The 22,847-nt window shown below is 47.1% G+C and overlaps 1 protein-coding gene across 23 annotated transcripts in view; it reads right to left on the reverse strand.

The window, feature by feature from the left end:
- Window positions 1–22,847, reverse strand: part of PUM1 (pumilio RNA binding family member 1) — a 1,043,345-nt gene that overhangs the window by 407,588 nt on the left and 612,910 nt on the right. For 12 of the 23 annotated variants that reach the window (XM_086956842.1, XM_086956845.1, XM_086956844.1 and 9 more), the window contains one exon: window positions 7,046–7,184. In XM_086956842.1, coding sequence (XP_086812968.1) covers window positions 7,046–7,184 — 139 coding nt within the window. Of the gene's footprint in view, window positions 1–7,045; window positions 7,185–7,511; window positions 7,584–22,847 lie in introns of all 23 variants that reach the window. The other 11 variants (XM_086956835.1, XM_086956828.1, XM_086956827.1 and 8 more) reach the window with 1 other exon arrangement.

Genomic DNA, 22,847 nt, shown 5'->3' on the forward strand with positions numbered 1-22,847 from the left:
TCTGGCCGTGCACCGTGTACTATCCTAGTTCTCCCTTTGCCCTGAGCAAGTGACTAGGAGCCCAGCTCCCACAGCCGCGTGGCCGGCTAGCCAGCAGCCACCAACCGGAGGCCCCCGTGCCCCTCATTGGATAACATTGGGGCTAACTACCTCTGCACCCGGCCGCTGAGGGTGAACCAACTGTACCTCCCTGACCCTGGGGGACCCCTGAGTCTATGACCAGAACCCTAACTTTCCCAGTCGAGTACTCACCTGGAAACCGGTAACTCACTTACCTGCCATTGAAAAACATTACCTGGTTTGACTCGAAAAATCATCTAAGTGTGAAGTTTTGAAAACATAAAATATTCCCATAAAATCAACCGAATTCCGAAGTACTCACCTTTGATCAGGAGAGAAGCCAGTAAGGCATCTTGTAACCGCAAAAAAAGCTACACGTGTGGAGAGAAGATGGAAGGAGGCAGAACATGGGTTAGGAGTGCTGAGAGACGAAGGGCGTGAGTTTTGAGTGTCCAGAATTTAATTCTGGGCACATCGGACATACTATGGTGTCAATTGTTGTACTTGTAAATTATCATATTTTTGGGTTGTTGTTCCTGTACAGGATTGTTGAGTTTTGCTCCCCTTGAGTCATTGTGCTCCATCGTCTAGCACATACTTTGTTCACCCAGGTGTGTTAGATTCCCCATGTTAGACTAATGTTCTGATTTGTTACCTTTGCCTCAAATTGTAAAGCGCTCTGATATCCTTCGGGATCAAGTTCGCGCTATGTAAAACTTTATAAATAAAAAAATTAAAAAAGGAATCCATTGTGTGCTTTTCTGTGAAATTTCTTCTAAGTCTCTACTTTTGAAAACTTGACCTATTCTTTAAAAATCATACCAATTACTGAAACATAATTACTTACCTGTTTTAAGTTGAGACCCCAGTGCTAGACCTAGGAGCCCAGTACTGGATTACAAAAGTAACGAGATCGCAGTTTACCTGCAACCTGAATTTTCTTCCATTGGATAACATTGCCAGTTTTTCATTGAAAGGTTTCTAAGTGTGAACTTTTAAAATAGCTGTATATTCCTCAAAGATCACTGTAATAACAAAAATTTTACTAAAATGTTTACAGCTTAGATCCCAGGACTGAATCTAGGATCCAGTCCTGGAACTACCAGAGTAATCTACAAAGTAATCGGCTGCATTTATATAGAAAAAACCATTGAGCTCAATACTAAATTGTGTTTAGAATTGTGTTGCCTACTGCAACCTCTGTACCTATTGTGTTTACAAAATGTATTGCCTTTCTGCAAAGTACTCATCTGAGACCCCTCATAGTGAGAACAGTATATTTTGATACCTGTTGGTTCTAAAAACAAAACAACTATATTTTTGATATAAAAACAATTGGCCTGCAGTTCAGTCTTTGAGGGTGTGAAACCTTTTGCTGACTGAGTGGGTGCAACAAATGCTTTACACTGTCCTCTGGTACTGCCTTACTGCTCGACCAAGATACCACTTTAGAGAGTAAGGTCACACCTGGCTTTAACCTCTGTTATACCTCTGGGGTTTGTGGACTCTATACACACTGTACCTTATCTTGGCCCAGTATATATAGAGCCACTTTCTCACAGTCCCACTGACAGACGAAGTTCGAGAAGAATTGGAGTGGTGGCTGTCGCACCTGGAGGCATGGAACCGAAGAGTAATCTTCGGTTCAGCCCCCGACCTGGTGATAGAGTCGGACGCAAGCCGGTCAGGCTGGGGGGCATGGTATGGGGAATTCTCCACAGCCGGAAGCTGGTCTCCTCAAGAACAACAGCTTCATATCAATTGTCTCGAGCTCCTAGCGGGCTCCTTTGCGGTCCGATGCTGGACCAAAGACAGAGTTCAAGCGTCCGTCCTTCTGAAAATGGACAATGTGTTGGCGGTCAGGTATATCAACCACCTGGGCGGCACGCGGTCCAAGGCCCTGGCGATCTTGGCGAAGCAGTTTTGGGGGTTTTGCCTCTCCAATCGGTATCAGTCACGGCGGAGTACCTCCCGGGGAAGAAGAACTCTGTGGCAGATTGGCACTCCTGTTATCTCCGGGAAGCCAGTGTGTGGAAACTGGATCCGGAGATCTTTCAGTACCTGCAGGACCGTTGGGGTCCTTTCTCCATCGACCTTTTTGCATGCCGCCTAGACCGTCAACATCCCAAGGTTCTTCAGTTAGAGACCGGATCCTTTGGCGGTGGCGTTTGACGCGTTCATTCAGGAGTGGAGCCGGGAGAGCGGTTATGCGTCCCCACCCTTTTCAATGATAACCCGGGTGGCAGCCCAGGTTCGCAAGTTTGGTTTCCGGTTCTACTGAAACTTTCTTGGGATCCTCCAATGCGACTCCTCCCAAATCCCCGTCTCCTGTTGAGTCCGGAGGGGACTTCCCACCGGCTGGTGGAGCAAGGCTCACCCCAGCTGATGGCATGGCGGATTACAGGCAACGTTGGTGATTGCCTGGCCTTTTGTGCCACGCTTAACTCCTATTGTCCAGAGCTTGGGCGGACAGCACGTCCAAACAATACCGGTCAGCCTGGGCGCGATGGGTATGTTGGTGTATGCGACAGGAGGTGGATCCAGTGGTCGCAGGTTTGACACGTCTTTAATTATTTGGCCGAGTTGGCTCAGAAAGGCTTAGCGTATAGATCTGTAAATACTGTCTGCTCGGCTATCTTCACTGTAAGTAGACAGACCAAATCCAATACACGCACATCTCTTATCCTGCTTTTGCGGAAACACCTAAAATCTGTGTGGTGCAATGCTTGAAAGCTTATGAGGAAGCAACGGAGGAAGTTTGGCCCCTGGGCGAACGACAATTGCTGATAGCTCTCAAAAAGCCTTTCAGGGTGTTGTCCTCTCCCACGATAGCCTGTTGGGTGTCTTGGATCATGCAAGACGCGGGCATTAATACGAGGGCTTTTGGCACGCATTCCACTAGAGGGGGATGGCTTCAAAGGCGTTCAGCCTGGGTGTGCATTTGGAAGATCTTGTGAGGGCAGCGAATTGGTCTTCGGATTCCACCTTTAACAGGTTTTATTTTAAGTCGCTACTAAATGTGGCTCAGGTGGTTATCGACAAGCTTTGAAGGAGCATAATCCTCGCCACCGGTCCGGACATAGAATAGAAATTTGCCTAGCCTACGAGAAGGTAAGTTTCAATTCTATTAAGGACGTGGAGGCGAATAGTATCCCTCCCAGCAAGCCCGTGGGATGCTGTCCCGCCACGTATGGATGTAAGTAATTACCTTTTGTACTTCTCTGAGTTCATGATATTTTTCTTGCATTGCTTGACACGATGATGGCTTTCATTTTAGTGTGATATCGATCTTGCAGATGTGAGCCTGTATTTTGCCTGTTTTCCTTCATGTTCAGGAAAAGGTGATTGATCACTGTGGTTTCTTTCAGGAAACGACAATGCGAAGCAGAATGGTTAAACATGGAAGGGATCCTCCAGCAAAGAAAGAGAAAGTGACAGCATGAGTTATTGGTTGGGAGACATGGACAGCGTGGAAGGACTATGAAGAGACTGTTTGTTTTTCCTGCTTATGGGAAATGTAGTTGTTACTAAGTTCATGATGAGCTGCTGTTGGAATTTTGTTAAATAAAAGCGAAGAAATAATGAGCATAATCCTCGCCTCCTTAATAGAATTGAAACTTACCTTCTCGTAGGCTAGGTAAATTTCCATTCTTGTACATTTGCCCTTAGTGTGGTCTTTTGTTTTCAACATTTAAGGACATTTTTTTTACAATGGCTATGTCGTATGTTGAGCCTTGCTCATTGGACTATAGTTTACTTTTTAACTCAGAGGCTCCCGTTTCAAAACACTGGCTTGTAAGCATGCATGCATTTGCTTTTATGACGTTGAAGTCTCCTTAGATTTAGGCTGTATAGCTAAACATTACAGGAGATTGTGTCTTCAACATCTTAACTCTCTAATTGATCTTAGTATACCTCTTCAGTGCCATAAAGGTTGCTAGGGCTCTTCTGTTAAGAGACATCTAGGTCAGTAATTGTTGCTTTCATAACCTGTGCCATCTTTTATGACAGCAGCATGAGCCCTACGCTTTTTTTTTTATTGTTTTGAGTGTAAACAAGAAGCATGCAGCACATCCGTATGATCCTTATAAGGTGAATTTTGTATGAAACATGGGAAAACATTTAAACATAGTCTCTCTAATAAATGAACACAAAATTGCATTGAAGGGGTCCTATGCATAACAAAAGGGTTATTTATTAGTAGGAGTAGTTTGTATCTTGAAGAGTTTTCTGGATTCACATGCTGTGTATTATTCCACCATCTAGTGGTTGGGTCTGGAATAACTTTTTTTTCTTCTCTTTTTTGCTTGCTTGGGGCGTCGACCACCATTTGTTTTTTGGGTCTATCCCTTGTGTGACATCAGACTGTCTCTAGGTGTTAGTTCTTTGGTTTTTGTGATATCTTATCCTACCTGTTAGCATTCCTCCTCTGGGGGAGGTGGGTAGGTGGCATGGGAATCCAGAACACTTCAAGCTGCAAAACTACTCCTACTGATAAGTAGCCATTTAGTTTTCTGGATTTGTATGCTTTGCATTAGGTTATGCAGCGGTTTATCCCTCCTTGGGGTGGCTATGGTAAGATGAGGAAGACTTTGCAAACAGGTGTTGAAGCACTTTTTGTCCCACTTGAGCTTCCTTAGTCATCTGTATATCCACGCAGTAATGTTTGGTGAATGCGTGTGGGGATGCCCGTGTCGTCGCAGCACATATGGTGTCTATTGGCATGTTTGCCATAAAGGCCAGAGTTGACCCTTTTCCCCTTGTTGAGTGGGCCTTTGGCCGTGTGTTAAGAGTTTTTCCTGCAGAGGCATAGCAAGCTTGAATTGAATCTACAATCCAACGTGAAATGTTTGTCACAGGTGCTCCCTTGGTTGGACCTTGAGTAAGAAACAAACAATTGATTGGCTTTATGGAGTTTTGTCTCTTGTAGATAGTGTAGTAAAGCCCTTATGTCCAGGGTATGAAGGCTTCTTTCTAGTCATGTTTGCAGGTTTTGGAAGAAAACTGCTAGCTGTATGCTTAGGTTCATGTGGAATTTGCCTACTACCTTAGATAGGAATTGAGGGTGTATCCTTAGGATAACATGGTCCTTGTGGATTTGCATGTAGGATTTCTCAATCGGTATCGCTTGCAGTTCATTTACTCGTCGTAGAGATGCTATTGCCATTAAGAAGGCAGTCTTTATGGTGATATATTTGAGTTCTGCTTTGTGCAAGGCTCGAATGGTCCTGTCATTAGTTGTGTTAGGACTGTGTTTAAGCTCCACATCTTGGCTGGAGCCTTTCTTGGGGGTGCAATTCTCTTGGACCCCTCAAGACATCTCTTGATGACAGGTGCTGTGAAGAAACTTTTACATGAATTTCCCCTGGTGTAGGCTACAACTGCTGCCAGGTACACCTGGAGGATTGAGTAGTTGGTGTTACTGTCAAGCAAGTGTGTCAGATATATGAGCAGTGTTTACTGTTTGGATATTGAGCTTAAGGCATTGTTTTATGTGCACCATATGGTGTGCTGTTTCCTTTAGTATTGATTTCGTCAATCTTTTCCCTTCTTTTTGTGGCCATTGGTTTGCGACGGTTGAGGGTTTCTTACCTGGCTCGTCTTCTTCTCTGTGTCCTTTGTCGCTTTCTTCACGGTACACCTCTTCTCAGCCTCCCCTTGGAGTATCTTGATATCTGACCCCCGTGTGTCGATTCTGCGGTTACTCCCAGGTCACCCACGTCGCTTGAGAGGACCAAGTCCCTCAGCGGAGGTTGTTTTTGGCTTTGGAGCATGGCTGCGTAATGATACTCAAGGTACACTGAAAGCCGAGGAAGGGTCTTTGAGACGAAAACCGCACAGGCCTCGTAGTCTTTATCCTTGTGATCCCTCGGCAGGCAGAGGTTACAAAAGTTGTGTGAATCGCATTGAGCACTCTTGTGGTGGCACTTTGGGCAGCATTTGGAAAGGGTATTTTCCATGGCCCCTATTTGATACATGTGCGTTTTGCGTTTGGGCCACCGACTTAAAAAGTACACAGAGGTCTTTTTTCTTCTCCGCTGTCTTTGTAGTCGATGATAGATGGTATTTTCAATCAAATTCTTTGATTCTTTCAGGGATTTTATCCAAATCTTCGGAGTGTCTCACTTTGCTTCCAGAACGAACAGCGAAAAAAAAGAATCTGAAGATGGCTACCACGCACAGGAACTTTCAGCGCGCCGTCTGACGCCACACAAGGGATGTACCTAGCACTAAATGGTGGTCAACAACGCCCCAAGCAAGCAAAAACAAAAGTCTATTCTGGAACCAACCACTAGATCTCAGAATAATGCACAGCATGTGAATCCAGAAAAGGATTCATACCGCAAAACAATATTCTCCAAAAGTTGCATTTTCAGATCTGGTCTTCCTAAGGATTGAAGACATCATAGAGCAAGGATGTTTCAATATTGTCCCTAACTTTTTAGTAATTTCTGTGTTAATTAATGTGGCTTTCTGTTCTGGAAATTCAGCCGCAACCCACGGCTCACTTTTGCGTTTCTTAATCCACAGGCTGAAAAAAACAACCAAGATGGTGTCTAGGTACTTAGCCACTATAGGTTTAGGCTCGATGGCAGAGTTAATCACACTGGCTGCGCCACTGGCCGACGCCCAAAAAAAACTTTCTTTCAGAGAGCATTCAAGACCCAGACTAGAATAAGTTCACCCAGCAAAACCAGGATCTAAAAATAGAGGTCCCATATCTGCTGGCATGTGTATGGGCCCCAGTGACTTATTTTAACAACGCCAACCAGTATAGCCTTCAACATGCTTGCATTGAAATGTATACATAGAGGAAAATGAGACCATTGTCCCCTCTTCAGTTATCAGTAATGGAAATCATGTATTTTAATTTTTCTCTGTTTCCATGCTCTAAAGATACCACATGTAAGTTGCCATACTAAAGCAACAATGTAATTCTCAAACATCTACCAAACTGATTTACTCTTTGGAAACGGCCATATACCTGGCATTCCAGCAGCAAGTCCTTGCCCAAAAGCAAGGGCAGAGTTTACAGCTGCTGCAGCCACCAGTGGGTCGGTCTGCTGTCCTTGTTGATTTTGATTTGGTGTAAGAGGGCGCTGGTTGGCTCCTGCACGCAGAACCTAAGAGTGACAAAGAAAGCATACTAATTACAGTCTTTCCTGGAAAAACGCCCATATTTCAAAGATGGAAATGCACGTTCATTCCAAAGTGACAAAATGGCCAAACTGAGGTTTCCAATATGCATCCTAGCATTATTAATTTCAAACCAATATACAATCAAACAGCAGTGTTCTGCTAACACAATGGTGAAACAATGACATCTATAAGTCCTAGGCGGCTCAATCTAAAGATACACTTTGAATGAATATACATGCAGGCTACTAAACCTTTAGATGCTGCTATAGTTGCAAAATTCATCAAAGCAAAATTAACAGATTTCTCTTCACCTGTTGCAAAAATGTCAATGATGCAGGTGCACAGGATTCTGCCCGGTCCAGTTCGGAGGAGAGGAGGTTGACCTAAAATGTTGACACAGGGTATTGTGTGTAATGCACCCAGCAATACATTCAATGCCATCTATGCCACCCTCCCTTACTTGGAAATAGTATGGTCAATAACTACATCAAAAAAACCTAGCCAATGTAGAACCCAGGTAGCTGCAGAAAACTCCATCCAGGCCTATTAGTAAGGGGCTCTGCCTAGGCAAAAAAGCATTGTAAATAACAATAGCAAACCTAATAACCCCGCTCAAACATTTGCACATATAAACTAGATTTGGAAAACGTATATATCTACAGTTGTACTATTACACATATTCTAATAGCAGTACATTTAAATCCAATGGTAAAAAATAAAGAGGAAATTGCTTTTGTTTCAAATGGACACTGCCCTTACAGATTAGACGTAGCCAGGGTTTCTAAACAGATACTTACTGCATAATAAGAGATGCGAGGACATCTCAGTGTACAAAAATAGAAAAAGGTAGTAAGGAATAATGTCACCAAATAAACTCCTCAACTGAACAATGCTTTGTATCACGGTTTCACCAAAGTTGGCACTAATTTGGCATCATTATGACATTTTGCTCAGACAGGGTTTCTAACCATCACTGTTGATGAAACAAATTACTGACCAGTAACAATGCTTTAAAAATGTTTTTATGATTGAACATTCCGCTACCATTGTGTTTGGTAGTGAGGGATAAGTGATGATAAAATAAATATACAAATTAAGCCACCCAAGTCTACATCATAATGTACATCTGTCAGGGTTTGAAAAGGGAAACAAGCATTGAAAATGCAATAGGTCTCGCCCTCGTTTAAATTAAAGCAATTCGGTTTGTAATTAGGTGGTTTTTTAGCTTTGCTTTTATTAGTGTTTTTCAAACTTTCACGTACATAACATGCATATGTATGCATATATGTATAGGTATGCATGTATTTATATAGATATGCAGATGTATATATATATACACATATATATAAATGCATAATATATATATATATATATATATATATATATATATATATGTGTGTGTGTATATATATGTGTATATGTGTGCAGGTAGAGAGGTAGAGAGTAGTAGAGTGTGTTTAGTAGAGTGTCGTAGTGTGTGTAGTAGTGTGTGTAGAAGAGTGTGTAGTAGTGTGTGTAGAAGAGTGTGTAGTAGTGTGTGTAGAAGAGTGTGTAGTAGTTTGTGTAGTAGAGTGTGTAGTAGAGTGTGTAGTAGAGTGTGTAGTAGAGTGTGTAGTAGAGTGTGTAATAGAGTGTGTAGTAGAGAGTGTGTAGTAGAGTGTGTGTAGTAGAGTGTGTGTAGTAAAGTGTGTGTAGTAGAGTGTGTGTAGTAGAGTGTGTGTAGTAGAGTGTGTGTAGTAGTGTGTGTGTAGTAGTGTGTGTAGTAGAGTGTGTGTAGTAGAGTGTGTGTAGTAGAGTGTGTGTAGTAGAGTGTGTGTAGTAGAGTGTGTGTAGTAGAGTGTGTGTAGTAGAGTGTGTGTAGTAGAGTGTGTGTAGTAGAGTGTGTGTAGTAGAGTGTGTGTAGTAGGAGGTTAGTAGAGTAGTAGAGAGTGTGTAGTAGTGTGAGAAGTAGCGAGTGTTGTAGAGTAGTAGAGAGTTAGTAGAGTGGTAGGGAGTGAGTAGTAGAGTGCGTAGTAGAGAGTGCGTAGTAGAGAGTGCGTGGTAGAGAGTGCGTGGTAGAGAGTGCGTGGTAGAGAGTGCGTGGTAGAGAGTGCGTGGTAGAGAGTGCGTGGTAGAGAGTGCGTGGTAGAGAGTGCGTGGTAGAGAGTGCGTGGTAGAGAGTGCGTGGTAGAGAGTGAGTAGTTGAGAGTGAGTAGTAGAGAGTGAGTAGTAGAGAGTGAGTAGTAGAGAGTGAGTAGTAGAGAGTGAGTAGTAGAGAGTGAGTAGTAGAGAGTGAGTAGTAGAGTGTAGTAGAGAGTGTAGTAGAGAGAGTAGTAGAGAGTGTAGTAGAGAGAGTAGTAGAGAGTAGTAGAGAGAGTAGTAGAGAGTGAGTAGTAGAGAGTGAGTAGTAGAGAGTGTGATGTAGAGTGTGATGTAGAGTGTGATGTAGAGTGTCGAATATGCTACTTACCAGTATGCATCTGTTCTTGGCATGTAGGGCTGCTGACATTCATATCTGTGCATAGATCGCCGCCTAGTGTTGGGTCCGGATGATTGCACATTGTTGTCCTGGAAGAGTCTTCGAAGTATCACGAGATAGGTGGCTCCTCCCCTGGACTACAGTGCGCATGGGCATCGACTCCATCCCCAGATTGTTTTTAGCCATTGTGGCCAAGATGGAGTGAAACTCAGTGAATGATGACCATGCTATGAGTATATGTGAATACTGCAGCTGCTACAGGCGCCGGGGAGGAGGGCTGGCGATATGAATGTCAGCAGCCCTACATGCCAAGAACAGATGCATACTGGTAAGTAGCATATTCGGTTCGAGGCATGTGGGCTGCTGAATTCATATCTGTGCATAGAATACATAGCAGTCCCTCCATTAGCGGCGGCCGCCTGTGCCAGCTGCAGCAGTTTGAAAAAGTGTTTTGAGAACAGCTGCCCTACAGCTGCCTGCTGTTTGGAGTGCACATCAACACAGTAATGCTTAGTAAATGTGTGTGTGGTAGACCATGTGGCTGCTCTACATATGTCTTCCAAAGGAATGTTTCCAAGGAATGCCATAGAGGCCCTCAACTTTCGGGTGGAGTGGGCTCTTGGTGGAATGGTAAGAGTACGCTTAGCTTTCAGATAGCAGATCTGGATACATTTAACGATCCACCTAGCAATACCTGCCTTGGAAATAGGGTTACCTTTGTGGTGTGGTGCAAAGGCGACAAAGAGTTGCTTAGTCTTTCTAAAATCCTTGGTCCTATCAATGTAATACATTAGGGCCCATTTAACGTCAAGGGTATGGAGCATCCGCTCCGCCAATGATTCAGGATTTTGAAAGAAAACAGGTAATTCGATTGTTTGGTTGATGTGGAACTGAGACACAACCTTGGGCAGAAACTTAGGATTAGTGCGGAGCACCACCCTGTTTGAATGAATTTGGATAAATGGCTCTTGGATTGTGAGGGCTTGTAATTCACCAACCCTCCGTAGCGATGTAATTGCTACGAGGAAAGCCACTTTCCATGTCAAGAATTGAATCTCGCAGGAATGCAGTGGTTCAAAGAGAGGACCCATCAGCCTGGTAAGAACCACATTGAGGTTCCACTCAGGGGCTGGTGGAGTACGTGGTGGAATGACTCGTTTGAGGCCTTCCAAAAAAGCCTTGATGGCAGGCACCTTGAAGATTGAAAGGTGCTGTCTATTTTGGAGATAAGCGGCCATTGCAGACAGATGAATGGAAGTATAGGCCAGATTACACTTGTACAGATGGAAAAGGTAACAGATGATGTTCTGAATAGACGCATCCAGCGGGTTAATGCCGTGGTTCGCACAATAAATGACAAACCGCTTCCATTTTGCCGCATAGCATGCTCTAGTAGTGGGCTTTCTCGCCTCCCGAATGATGCCCATGCAGTCGGGAGGTAAGTTTAGGTAGCCAAACTCTAGGACTTCAGGAGCCAGATCGCCAGGTTGAGCTGTTGCGGATCTGGGTGCTGAATGTCGCCATGGCTCTGCGTCAGAAGGCTGGGTGTGAGATGTAGCCTTTGATGCGGTACCACGGACAGTTCTAGAAATGTGGTGTACCATGGTTGGCGAGCCCACGTTGGAGCAACCAGGATGAGAGTCATCGAGTGCTGCCTGAGCTTGCGTGCCACCAGCGGTATCAGAGGTGCTGGGGGAAAAGCGTACGCAAATTTGCCTGACCAGTTCATCCATATCGCATTGCCCTGCGACTGTGGGTGTGGGAACCTGGCGGCGAAGCTTTGGCATTTTGCGTTCTCTTTTGTGGCGAACAGGTCTATCTCTGGATGACCCCACCTTTGGAAGTACGGCTGGAGTACTGATGGATGTATCTCCCACTCGTGCATCTGGTGGCTGTGCCTGCTGAGCAGGTCCGCCATCTGATTGTCCTTGCCCGGGAGGTGCTATGCCATGAGGAAGATGTTCCTCTGAATGGCCCACTTCCACATGCTCTGAGCCAGATGAGACAGCTGCAGAGAGTGTGTGCCTCCCTGCTTTTGAATGTAGTACATTGCCGTCATGTTGTCCGTCCGAATTAACACAACCTTGTTGCATAGATGTACTTTGAAAGCCTTCAGTGCCATGAAGATCGCCATCAGTTCTAGAACATTGATGTGCATCTTCCCCTGTTGCTGCGTCCACAGTCCCTGCACAGTGTATTGGAGTACATGCGCTCCCCATCCCTGGAGAGAGGCGTCCGCGGTCAGGATAATCTCTGGCACAGGCTCCTGGAACGGTCGGCCCTTGCAAAGGTTTTGTGGATTCCACCAATGCAGAGAGTTGTATGCCCGACCACTCACTAACACTAGGTCTTTCAACTGGTTGTGAGCCTGAGTCCATTGACGTGCTAGGCACTCCTGAAGCGGACGCATATGTAGTCTGGCGTGCGGGACAATGGAGTTGCAGGAGGCCGTCATGCCTATCAACTGCATGAACACTCTTGCTGGAAGCGAGTGTTGAGGTTTGAATTTTTGGATCAGCGATTGAATGATGCCGACTCTCACCGAATTTGGCTGGGCTGTGGCCGCCAGAGTGTCTATTGTCGCACCCAGATACTGCCATATGTGGGCGGGCTGGAGATGGGATTTTGGGTAATTCAGTGAGAATCCCAGATCGTGCAGGAGGTGAATGGTGTGGGACACGTGGTCGGCGCACTGCTGGGCCGACGTCGCCTGAATGAGCCAGTCGTCCAGATAGGGGTAGACGTGGATGTTTTGACGTCTGAGATGCGCCGCCACCGTTGCCAGGCACTTTGTGAATACCCTGGGTGCAGTGGTGACCCCGAAAGGCAAAACCTTGAATTGGTAGTGCTGGTTTTGGATGGTGAACCTGAGGTATTTTCTGTGTGAAGGATGTAGCGGAATGTGGAAGTACGCATCCTTCAGGTCCAGAGTTGCTAGAAAGTCCCCCTGTTGAAGCAGTGGGAGAACTTGCTGCAGTGTTAGCATGTGGAAATGCTCGGACAGGATGTAAAAGTTGAGGGGCCTGAGATCCAGGATGGGCCTGAGGGATCCGTCCTTCTTTGGAATCAGGAAGTACAGGGAGTAAACTCCCGAGCCTCTTTCCTGCAAGGGCACGAGCTCTATTGCCCCTTTTTGCAGCATTACTGTGACCTCCTGCTGCAATAAGTGCAAATGCTCGCCGGACATAGGACGGTGCCTTGGGGGTATGTTGGGTGGAGTGGATGTGAGCTCCAGACAATAACCAAATTGGATAAGCTTTCTGACCCACCTATCCGTGGTGATGGGCTTCCACACGGGCAGGAACTGCTGGAGTCTTCCCCCGACCGGTGTTGTGTGGCCGGGGGCAGTGACAATGCGTCACTGTTTGTTGGCGGTAGAGGACCTGGAACTGTTGTTGCCACGTCCTCTGCCCTTGGCGTTGTTGCCGCGGTATCCACCTCGACCCTTGTTGGCATAAGTAGTCTGGGTGTTGCCTTTGTAGAACTGCGCGGACTGCGAAAGTTGACCCCTTGAGGTGCCTCTAATATTGGAGCGACGAAAGGACCCACTCCGAAACTGCTGGGACTGCAAGGCACCCATGGATTTTGCAGTGTCGGTGTCCTTCTTCATCTTCTCAAGGGTGGTATCAACCTCTGGGCCAAACAGGGGATCTGGGTTGACCGTTTGGTTCAAGATGGTGGTTTGAATGTCCGGCTTGAACCCATATATCCGTAGCCATGCATGTCTACGAAGCATAACGCTAGTGTTAATTGCACGTGCGGCGGTGTCAGCCGTGTCCAGAGCGCACTTTATGGAAGCGTTGGAGATCAGCTTCCCCTCCTGTATTAACATTTCAGCCCCTTCCTTATATTGATCGTGTAGGTGTTGTAAAAGGGTCTCTAGGGTATCATAGTGTGCCCTGTCATAACGCGCCAGGAGCGCCTGCGTGTTAGAAATGCGCCATATGTTGGCTGCCTGTGCTGCCACCCTCTTCCCCGAAGCCTCAAAGACTTTTGATTCTTTGTCTGGGGGAGGAGCATCACCCATAGTCTGAGAGTTGGCCCTCTTCCGGGCATTGGAGACAACCAGGTAGTCCAAAGGCAACTGTCCCTTAATATAAGTTCGATCAGTGGGCGCCGCCTTGTACTTTTTGTCGATCCTTGGGTTGATGACTCTCGCCCTGGTGGGTTCTTTGAAGACCTCAGCAGCGTGCTTTAAAACACCCTTCAGCATTGGCAGTGTTTTTACAGTCTTTTCAGAGACAGAAAAGGTGTCAAAGAGGAAGTCGACGTCCACAGGGTCAGCATGCAGCTCGACGTTGTGATTGGCCGCTGCCCGCTCAATGAGGGCATTGAAAGCCGCAGAGTCCTCAGTGGGGGAAGTTTTCGCGGAGAAGAGCTGAGGGTCCTGCCCAGAATGCGGGTCCCCAGGCTCACCACCAGCAGACCAGGGCTCTGCCACATCCTCTGGGTCTGTGTAGACGGGATAGCTGTATTTATCCTCGTCGTCGCCCTCACCAGCGTCCACATTGGAGTGAGTGGGCGAGAGTTCGTGAGCCTGTGGTGAAATGGGCTCCACCAAGGCTGGATTACCAGCAGAGTCCATCTTCTGTTTGAGTGGGATCTTGTACGACTCCAATTGGGGCTCCGGGGTGATTTTCCTCTTCAGGAGGGAAAGCCTGCCCGTTTCAGCGTCGATGAAATGTTCTTGACGCTCTTCCTCTGAAAGTTGTCGAGGCCGTGGGCCGAGGACCACCAACGATGCCTTCGGCGTCGAAGATACCTTCTCGGGCACGCCGGCCCCTGATTTAGCAGCGAAAGCCTTCGGCGCCGTTTTAGGCGGCAAGGTGAAAAGGATTGGCGTGGGCGCCTTTGCCGGTTTCTCCAGAGGCTTGGCCTGCGGAGGGTCCTTCGGCACGACTGCTGCGGCGCCGTCCCTAATGCGCTGTAGGGACTCCGTAACCTTCTTTGTGAACGTGGCGGATGGGCGCGCCGGTTCGACAGAGTCTTTAGAGGTTTGTTTTGGAGTGGAGTCCGACTAGGATCCCCTCGGAGTCGACACACTCGGTGCAGTTCCTTTGGCCTTGTCGTGTGGAAGCGGGGCAGAGAGGGTCTTCGGGTCGTCTGGCCGCTTCTTCGGGTCGGTAAGAGACCTCTTGGGGTCGTCGACCGTCTTCTTGTGATCGGGTCGACCCGTGCCGGCGTCGACAGTCTTCGGCGCCGATGCGGCCGCGTCCGACCCCATAACTTTCGGCTTCGACGTAGTAGCCTTCGGGTCGGCCATTTTGACGTGGCTCTTCGGCTCGACGGCCATCTTAGATTTCTTCGGCGCCGAGGCCTCCGAAGTCATCGATCCGACCAATGCGATGCGCACTTTCGGTTTCGATATCTGGCGTCGAGACCGTAGATTTCACTTTCGGTTTCTGTGTCACCGGGAGTGAATCAGTACCAATGTCCGTGGCCGGGCCAGCAGGCGGGGCCGAGGAACCCACAACAAGGTTTCGGGTAAGGCCCGAAGGCGATCCCTCGACCTGGGCCTTATTTATTTGAACGGCCCCGGAGTTAGTTTGAGGAAGCTCTTCGTCTGAGCTATCCTCCATGGCCCCAAAGGCCCCGTCGCCGTCGCCGTCCCCTACCTCCTCGACGACTTCACCGAAATCTTCGGCCTCGGCGTCTGAGTCGTCCTCGACCTCCGACGCGGGGTTAGATTCTGAGATGTCTTGGATATCTTCATCCTCAACCTCCCCTGCATCAAAAATGTCCGTAGGCGCCGATGCAGATTGCTGGGCCTCCAGGCGCGCAGCTCGACGGAGCTTGAGTGTTTTCTTGGACCGGAACCTTGAACAGGCCATACACTTGGCCTAGTCGTGGTCCGGCGACACGCACTTGTTGCACACCGGGTGGACATCGATGTGTGGGTACTTCGAGTTACACACCGGACATCGTTTGAATGGACTTCGTTCCATGATGGATGGTCGAAGAGTCTGGAGCGTCGACTAGGCCCTCCGCGCCGAAAGCACGCGGAAGTACAAGCTTGGCTTGGAGCCGAACGCAAGACAATACCGACGCAAGTCCTAAAGACCTTTTGGTCTCGAGTAAAGTTAAGTTAATTTTATTGATTCCGACAAGAGGGAACCAAAGACATCCGAACCCAATGGCGGAAAAAAACAATCTGGGGATGGAGTCGATGCCCATGCGCACTGTAGTCCAGGGGAGGAGCCACCTATCTCGTGATACTTCGAAGACTCTTCCAGGACAACAATGTGCAATCATCCGGACGCAACACTAGGCGGCGATCTATGCACAGATATGAATTCAGCAGCCCACATGCCTCGAACAGTAGAAAATAGTAGTGTGTAGTAGAAAATAGTAGAGCGTAGTAGAGTGTGTAGTAGAGTAGTGAGTGTGTAGTAGTGTGTGTAGTATAGTGAGTAGTAGAGCACAGTAGAGAGTAGTAGAGTGTGTAGTAGAGTGTGTAGTAGAGTAGTCAGTGTGTAGTAGAGTGTGTAGTATAGAGTTAGTAGAGCGTAGTATAGAGTGAGTAGTAGAGCATAGTAGAGAGTAGTGAGTGTGTAGTAGAGTGTGTGTAGTATAGAGTGAGTAGTAGAGAATAGTAGAGTAGTAGAGAGTAGTAGAGTGTGTAGTAAAGTAGGGAGTGTGTAGTATAGTGAGTAGTAGAGAATAGTAGAGAGTAATAGTGTTTAGTAGATTAGTGAGTGTGTAGTAGTGAGTAGTATAGAGTGAGTAGTAGAGAATAGTAGAGAGTAGTAGAGTGTGTAGTAGAGAGTAGGGAGTGAGTAGTAGTAGAGTGAGTAGTAGTAGAGTGTGTAGTAGTAGAGTGTGTAGTAGAGTGTGTAGTAGAGTGTGTAGTAGAGTGCGTAGTAGAGTGCGTAGTAGAGTGCGTAGTAGAGTGCGTAGTAGAGTGCGTAGTAGAGTGCGTAGTAGAGTGCGTAGTAGAGTGCGTAGTAGAGTGCGTAGTAGAGTGTGTAGTAGAGTGTGTAGTAGAGTGTGTAGTAGAGTAGTGAGTGCGTAGTAGAGTGCGTAGTAGAGTGTGTAGTAGTGTGTAGTAGAGTAGTGAGTGAGTAGTATAGAGTGAGTAGTGTAGAGTGAGTAGTGTAGAGTGAGTAGTGTAGATAGTAGTAGAGTGTAGTAGGGAGTGTGTACTAGTGTGTGTAGTAGTGTGTGTAGTAGAGTGTAGTATAGAGTGAGTAGTATAGAGTGAGCAGTAGAGAGTAGTAGAGAGTAGTAGGGAGTGTGTAGTAGAGAGTAGGGAACGTGTAGTAGAGCGTGTTGCAAATGCTACTTACCAGTATGCATCTGTTCTTGGCATGTAGGGCTGCTGACATTCATATCTGTGCATAGACCGCCACCTAGTGTTGGGTCCGGATGATTGCACATTGTTGTCCTGGAAGAGTCTTCGAAGTATCACGAGATAGGTGGCTCCTCCCCTGGACTACAGTGCGCATGGGCATCGCCTCCATCCCCAGATTGTTTTTAGCCATTGGCAGAGATGGAGTGAAGAATGTGAGTGATGACCATGCTATGAGCATATGTGTTTTGTATGAATGAATACTGCAGCTGCTACAGGCGCCGGGGAGGAGGGCGGGCGATATGAATGTCAGCAGCCCTACATGCCAAGAACAGATGCATACTGGTAAGTAGCATTTGCAGTTCGAGGCATGTGGGCTGCTGAATTCATATCTGTGCATAGAATACATAGCAGTCCCTCCATTAACGGCGGCCGCCCGTGCCAGCTGCAGCAGTCTGAAAAAGCGTTTTTAGAACAGCCTGACCAACAGCTGCCTGCTGTTTGGAATGCACGTCTACACAGTAGTGCTTAGTGAAAGTGTGTGTGGTAGACCATGTGGCTGCTCTACAGATATCTTCTAAGGGAATGTTACCTAGGAAAGCCATAGAGGCCCCCAACTTCCTGGTGGAGTGGGCCCTCGGTGGGATAGTGAGAGTGCGCTTAGCTTTAGCGTAACAGATCTGAATGCACTTTACTATCCACCTAGCAATCCCCGCTTTGGAGATAGCGTTTCCCTTGTGGTGTGTGGCAAAAGCAACAAAAAGCTGTTTGGTTTTGCGAAAATCCTTTGTCCTGTCTACATAGTACATCAAGGCCCTCTTAACATCAAGGGTGTGGAGCATGCGCTCCGCCAGCGTCTCTGGGTTTTGGAAAAACACCGGCAACTCAATTGTTTGGTTTATGTAGAATTGTGAGACCACTTTGGGTAAGAATTTAGGGTTAGTGCGGAGCACCACCCTGTTAGCATGTACCTGGAAGAAAGGTTCTTGGATGGTGAGCGCCTGCAGTTCGCTAACCCTCCGTAGCGATGTAATTGCTACTAAGAACGCAACCTTCCAAGTTAAAAACTGGAGCTCACAAGAGTGCAGTGGCTCAAAGGGAGGACCCATCAGCATTGAAGGCCGCCGAGTCCTCTGTCGGGGACGTCTTGGCGGCGAAAAGTTGAGTGTCCTGACCCGACTGCGGGTCTTCTGTGTCGCCTCCTGCGGCCCAAGGCACATGCTCCTCCTCCGGATCCGAGTACGCAGGATAGTTGTACTCGGCATCTTCCTCGTCCACATCAGCCTCGGGGGAATGCGTCGGCGAGTGTTCCAAGGCCTGTGGGGACACAGGTTCCACCAGAGCCGAAGAGTCCGCAGAGTACTTCTTGTTTTTGAGCGGGATCTTAAAAGGTTCCAACGCCGGCTCCGACGTAATTTTTCGTTTGAGGAGCGACAGTTTCCCGGTGTCGGCGTCGATGATTACCTCACGACGTTCCTCCACCGCAAGCGGCTGGAGCCGAAGCTTCGAGACCACCAAGGCAGCTTTCGGCGTCAATACCTCCTTTGAGTGTCCGCCCTGTTTCGGCGCGAAGGCCTTCGGCGCCGACTTGGGTGGAAGGGTGAAACGAATGGGCGTTTGCTCTTTAGTAGGCTTAGGCGTGAGCGTAGGCACTACAGTGTCCTGAGCGGGAACCACAGTGGACTTTCGGATCCGCTGTAAGGATTCCCCCACTTTCTTCGTAAAGGCTGCCGAGGGCTGAACCGGCTCGAGCGACCCCTCATCTTCGAGAGCCTGATCGCCGGTAGGCTTCCTCTTCGGGGCCGACGCCCCATGCCTATGCGCGTCGTCGCCCTGACGCTTCTTCAGAACCGTCTTCGGGTCCCCGACCCCTTTCGACGCCGACGCGGCCGCGTCGGAGGCCTTCGCCTTCGGCGCCGACCCCGAGGGCTTCGGGTCGGCCATTTTGGAGTGGCTCCAGAACCTTCTTTACCAGCGCAACTTTCAGTTTCGGTTTCGCATCCGAGGGTGCGTGACCAGTTGGCTTCACTTTCGTTTTCTTCAACATAAGTGATGTCTTAGAAATGTCCGTGACCGGGCCCGGAGGCGGGACGTAGGACTCATAGTTAGATCTTGGGTAAGGCCCGAAGGCGATCCCTCGACCTGGGCCGTTCGGAGGGGAATAACCCCTGAGTCTGGTTGGGGATGCTCCTCCTCTGAGCTATCCCCCATCGTGGCACAAGCCTGATCGTCGTCCCCTACCTCGTCGGAGACTTCGTCAAAGTCCTCCTCACCCGCGTCGTAGGTCTCCTCCTCGGACGCGGGGCCAGAGTCCGACCCTCGCACGTCGTCTTCTCCCTCGACAGATTCCTGGAAAATGTCATCTGGTGGGGGCGCCGAAGCCGATAACTGAGCCTGGAGCCGATTGGCCCGGCGAATCTTTAAAGTTTTCTTGCTTCGGAACTTCGAACACGCCATGCAGGTGTCTTCGCGGTGATCCGGCGACAAACAGGTATTGCACACAGGGTGCACGTCGAGGTGTGAATATTTGGAGTGACACAGCGGACACTTTTTGAATGGAGTCCGCTCCATAGCAAAAGTTGTAGAGTAGGCCCGTCCGCGCCGAAAGCACGTGGAAGGGCAGCAAGAGATCGGAGCTGAGAGTCAGAAAGAAGCCCGTACGCAACTATACCGACGCCCAGCCTAAAGACCTTTTGGTCTCGAGTAGAAGTTGAACAACTATCGGGTCCGACAGAGGGAACCGAAACACATCCGAACCCAATGGCGGAAAAAAACAATCTGGGGATGGAGGCGATGCCCATGCGCACTGTAGTCCAGGGGAGGAGCCACCTATCTCGTGATACTTCGAAGACTCTTCCAGGACAACAATGTGCAATCATCCGGACCCAACACTAGGTGGCGGTCTATGCACAGATATGAATTCAGCAGCCCACATGCCTCGAACACTATAGTTAGTAGAGAATAGTAGAGAGTAATAGACTGTGTAGTAGAGTAGAGTGGGTAGTAGAGAGTGGGTAGTATGGGTAGTAGAGAGTGGGTAGTAGAGAGCGGGTAGTAGAGAGTGGGTAGTAGAGAGTGGGTAGTAGAGTGGGTAGTAGAGAGTGGGTAGTAGAGAGTGGGTGGTAGTAGAGTGTGTAGTAGAGTGTGTAGTGTAGAGAATAGTAGAGAGTAGTAGAGTGTAATACAGTGCCTGTAAATTAAGTGTGTAAAGACTTTCATTCACAAGCAAATATTTCCCCGAGAGTACTAAAAATCAAACATTTTTATAATGATGGGCTGATCGAATTACATCATGTACAATAATTAAGGGGTTATCTTCGTAAATGATAAAACACTCGTGGTTTGAATATGCGCAGGTACCCTTGCACGCATGCGTTTCAGAAACCATACGGGTCTCCGTGTAATGTCACCACAGTGTTCAATAAAGTACCCGATCTTTTGAAAGGCATGAAGACACACTTGCGTACATTTTTTCTCAAGAACCAAACAGATCTCCATTTAAGCTCATAATGCATATGTTCAATTCTTTTATTATGCACATTATTTATGGAGTCAATTCTTGGTTACGTTCAATAATTTAACTTGTTCACAGAGTGTTGAATATCTGCTACGAAGGCAAAAAGGGAGATGTCCCCTTTAATTGCTAGACAGGGACGCAATAGCGCGTTGCACAGGTGACCGGAATTAGCCTATTCAAAATACGCAAGACCCGCAGGCTTCCTTACCGTTCGGGCCATCGGCAATGCTACATTTAGGTAGTCGACGGGGAGTCGCTTGTGTACAAGTAAGTCTCTCCCCTTTTTTCCTTAAGAGGGGGTTCGTTCCGATACTCCCTACTTTGCTCGAAAACAAAGATACAACCAAACAACTAAAAAACTCTTCTATCCCTTCCCTGTATTTAGTATAAACACGGCGTGAAGGTTACTAGAGCCGCTGGAGCCCAGGAAGAGGGTACTCGCTTCTGATAAGTGAGTGTTCGTCCATACGAGACTTGGTCTTCCATATATACAAAATAATTTTTAAATATAGCCACAATTCTTTTACTGACGACTATTTTCAAAGGGGGTGTTGCTACGAACTATGGATAAATTTAGTATACAAGAAACCGGGGACAAACAAAAGTGGTCCCTATGGCATATTGTATAGGAACAAACTTAAATTGTTTCTGTAAGCAACGGAAAATTGTACCCAGCCACATTAGTTTAATGAAGAGGAGGGTCCACAACCCTTGACAAGGCAAACAAACGGTTGTGATATTGCCACACAGGTGATAACGTATGCGAAAGGGTGATGCACACAGTATGTTGATTAAAGGGGAATATGCCTATTGAATACATGTAGGTACATGTCTTTATGTGATGTCATGTGTGTCTTCCTTTGTCTCCCGTTTTTCTACAGGTATTTGGCTCCAGCGAAGTCTGGTGAGCCTCTACGGGTAATGTCCGTGAGTAAATCACAGAATGAATTTTTCACATTAAAATCCCCACGGGAGGGTGCACCTTAGTGAGTGCATACCACTGGAGGATATTTTTTGGGTCCTGACGAATGCTGAGCGAAATTGCTAATTTATAGCAGAAACATGTTGACCAATTTTGACTAAGGACACGGGTTTCATAATACAGAACCCTGTATAGTCAGTTTTACACTGTTTTTAACCTAATGCTGGTTGACCTTTACAAAAATGTATCTAGGTTACAACCTTGCATTTTTTAATGTCACACATAGTTTAAAATCACTCATTAGTTTTTTTGCACTGTTTTCCCACATCACGAACCAGCTCCTCTGTAACCAGGCGTAGTAGCACGCTGGGGTGGACATTCGGTCCCCCCAGCGGGAACCCAATGATGAAGCATGTCACCAATTAGTGGTGAGTGAGGGTTTTTCTAAAAAGAAAAAAGTTTTTTTCATTTTTCTAATCACGAGGGCATGGTATGCCCTTAATGGCAGTGTTTTGCCTTGTTATGGGTGTATAACCTTTATTTGTGACCGTAAGGAATAGCTTACCTTTGGTGGTCTGTCCAAATTGGTCTAAGAAAACTTACTAATCTTATTCATTCACTAAGTCACTCTTTGGTTGTTTAATATATGTGTTGTCATACAGGACACTGAGCTGCGGTCTAGCAGTATCAGCTGTAAAGTAATAGATTTATAAAGATCTGGGTTGATCCATTAGTCCATAAACACCACCGTAAAACCATTAATGGCACTATTCCCAGGCGCCAAGCTATAACCCCCCCCAAAAGTAAAATGTGCAAGTAACCTTTAACCTTTCCCATGCCATATCAGCTACTCCCTACGTCTGCACCCTTGGATCAATTAGTGCTAATGGGCTGGCTCTCACACAAGCCCTTAGAACTCATTAAGAAGTTATTAGGTGAGAAGAGAAAACAGATGTAGATTTTACTAAATCAATTTACCACTCTGGGCTTTAAGGCACCAAGAGTGAATGCGGGCACTTATTAGGTGGCGACCGTGCGTGCGTACATTACCAGATTTCAGACTACATTCACGTCAGTGTTCTCACGAGGATGCATGCTTCCTGCTGTTCATTTGCTTCAAGTTCCCGCCTCCTGGCATCTGCCTGTGTCTGTGGCATAGGGTAAGGGCACCAAATGACTCCGTGTAGCCGTGACGCCTTGTTTGCTATCCTTTCAGTTTACACATCAATGCAGTCTTGGAGTTGCATTCACACCCATAGGAATAATGTGCTTAAAATAAATTACTTGTAAAACAAAAGCACATCAGCTTTAGAGTTGTATGTTACCTACCTGTAAGCATCAGGTCAACACATCTGTTGCATTATTTGCAGTATTATCATGAGACGACTTCAGAGGCTTGTTATAGACAGAACGAAACAGGAAATGGAAAACAAAAAATGAGCCAGAATAAACAACAGCCTTA

Source organism: Lissotriton vulgaris, chromosome 2_1 (genome assembly GCF_964263255.1).
Source record: "Lissotriton vulgaris chromosome 2_1, aLisVul1.2, whole genome shotgun sequence".
Taxonomy (NCBI): domain Eukaryota; kingdom Metazoa; phylum Chordata; class Amphibia; order Caudata; family Salamandridae; genus Lissotriton; species Lissotriton vulgaris.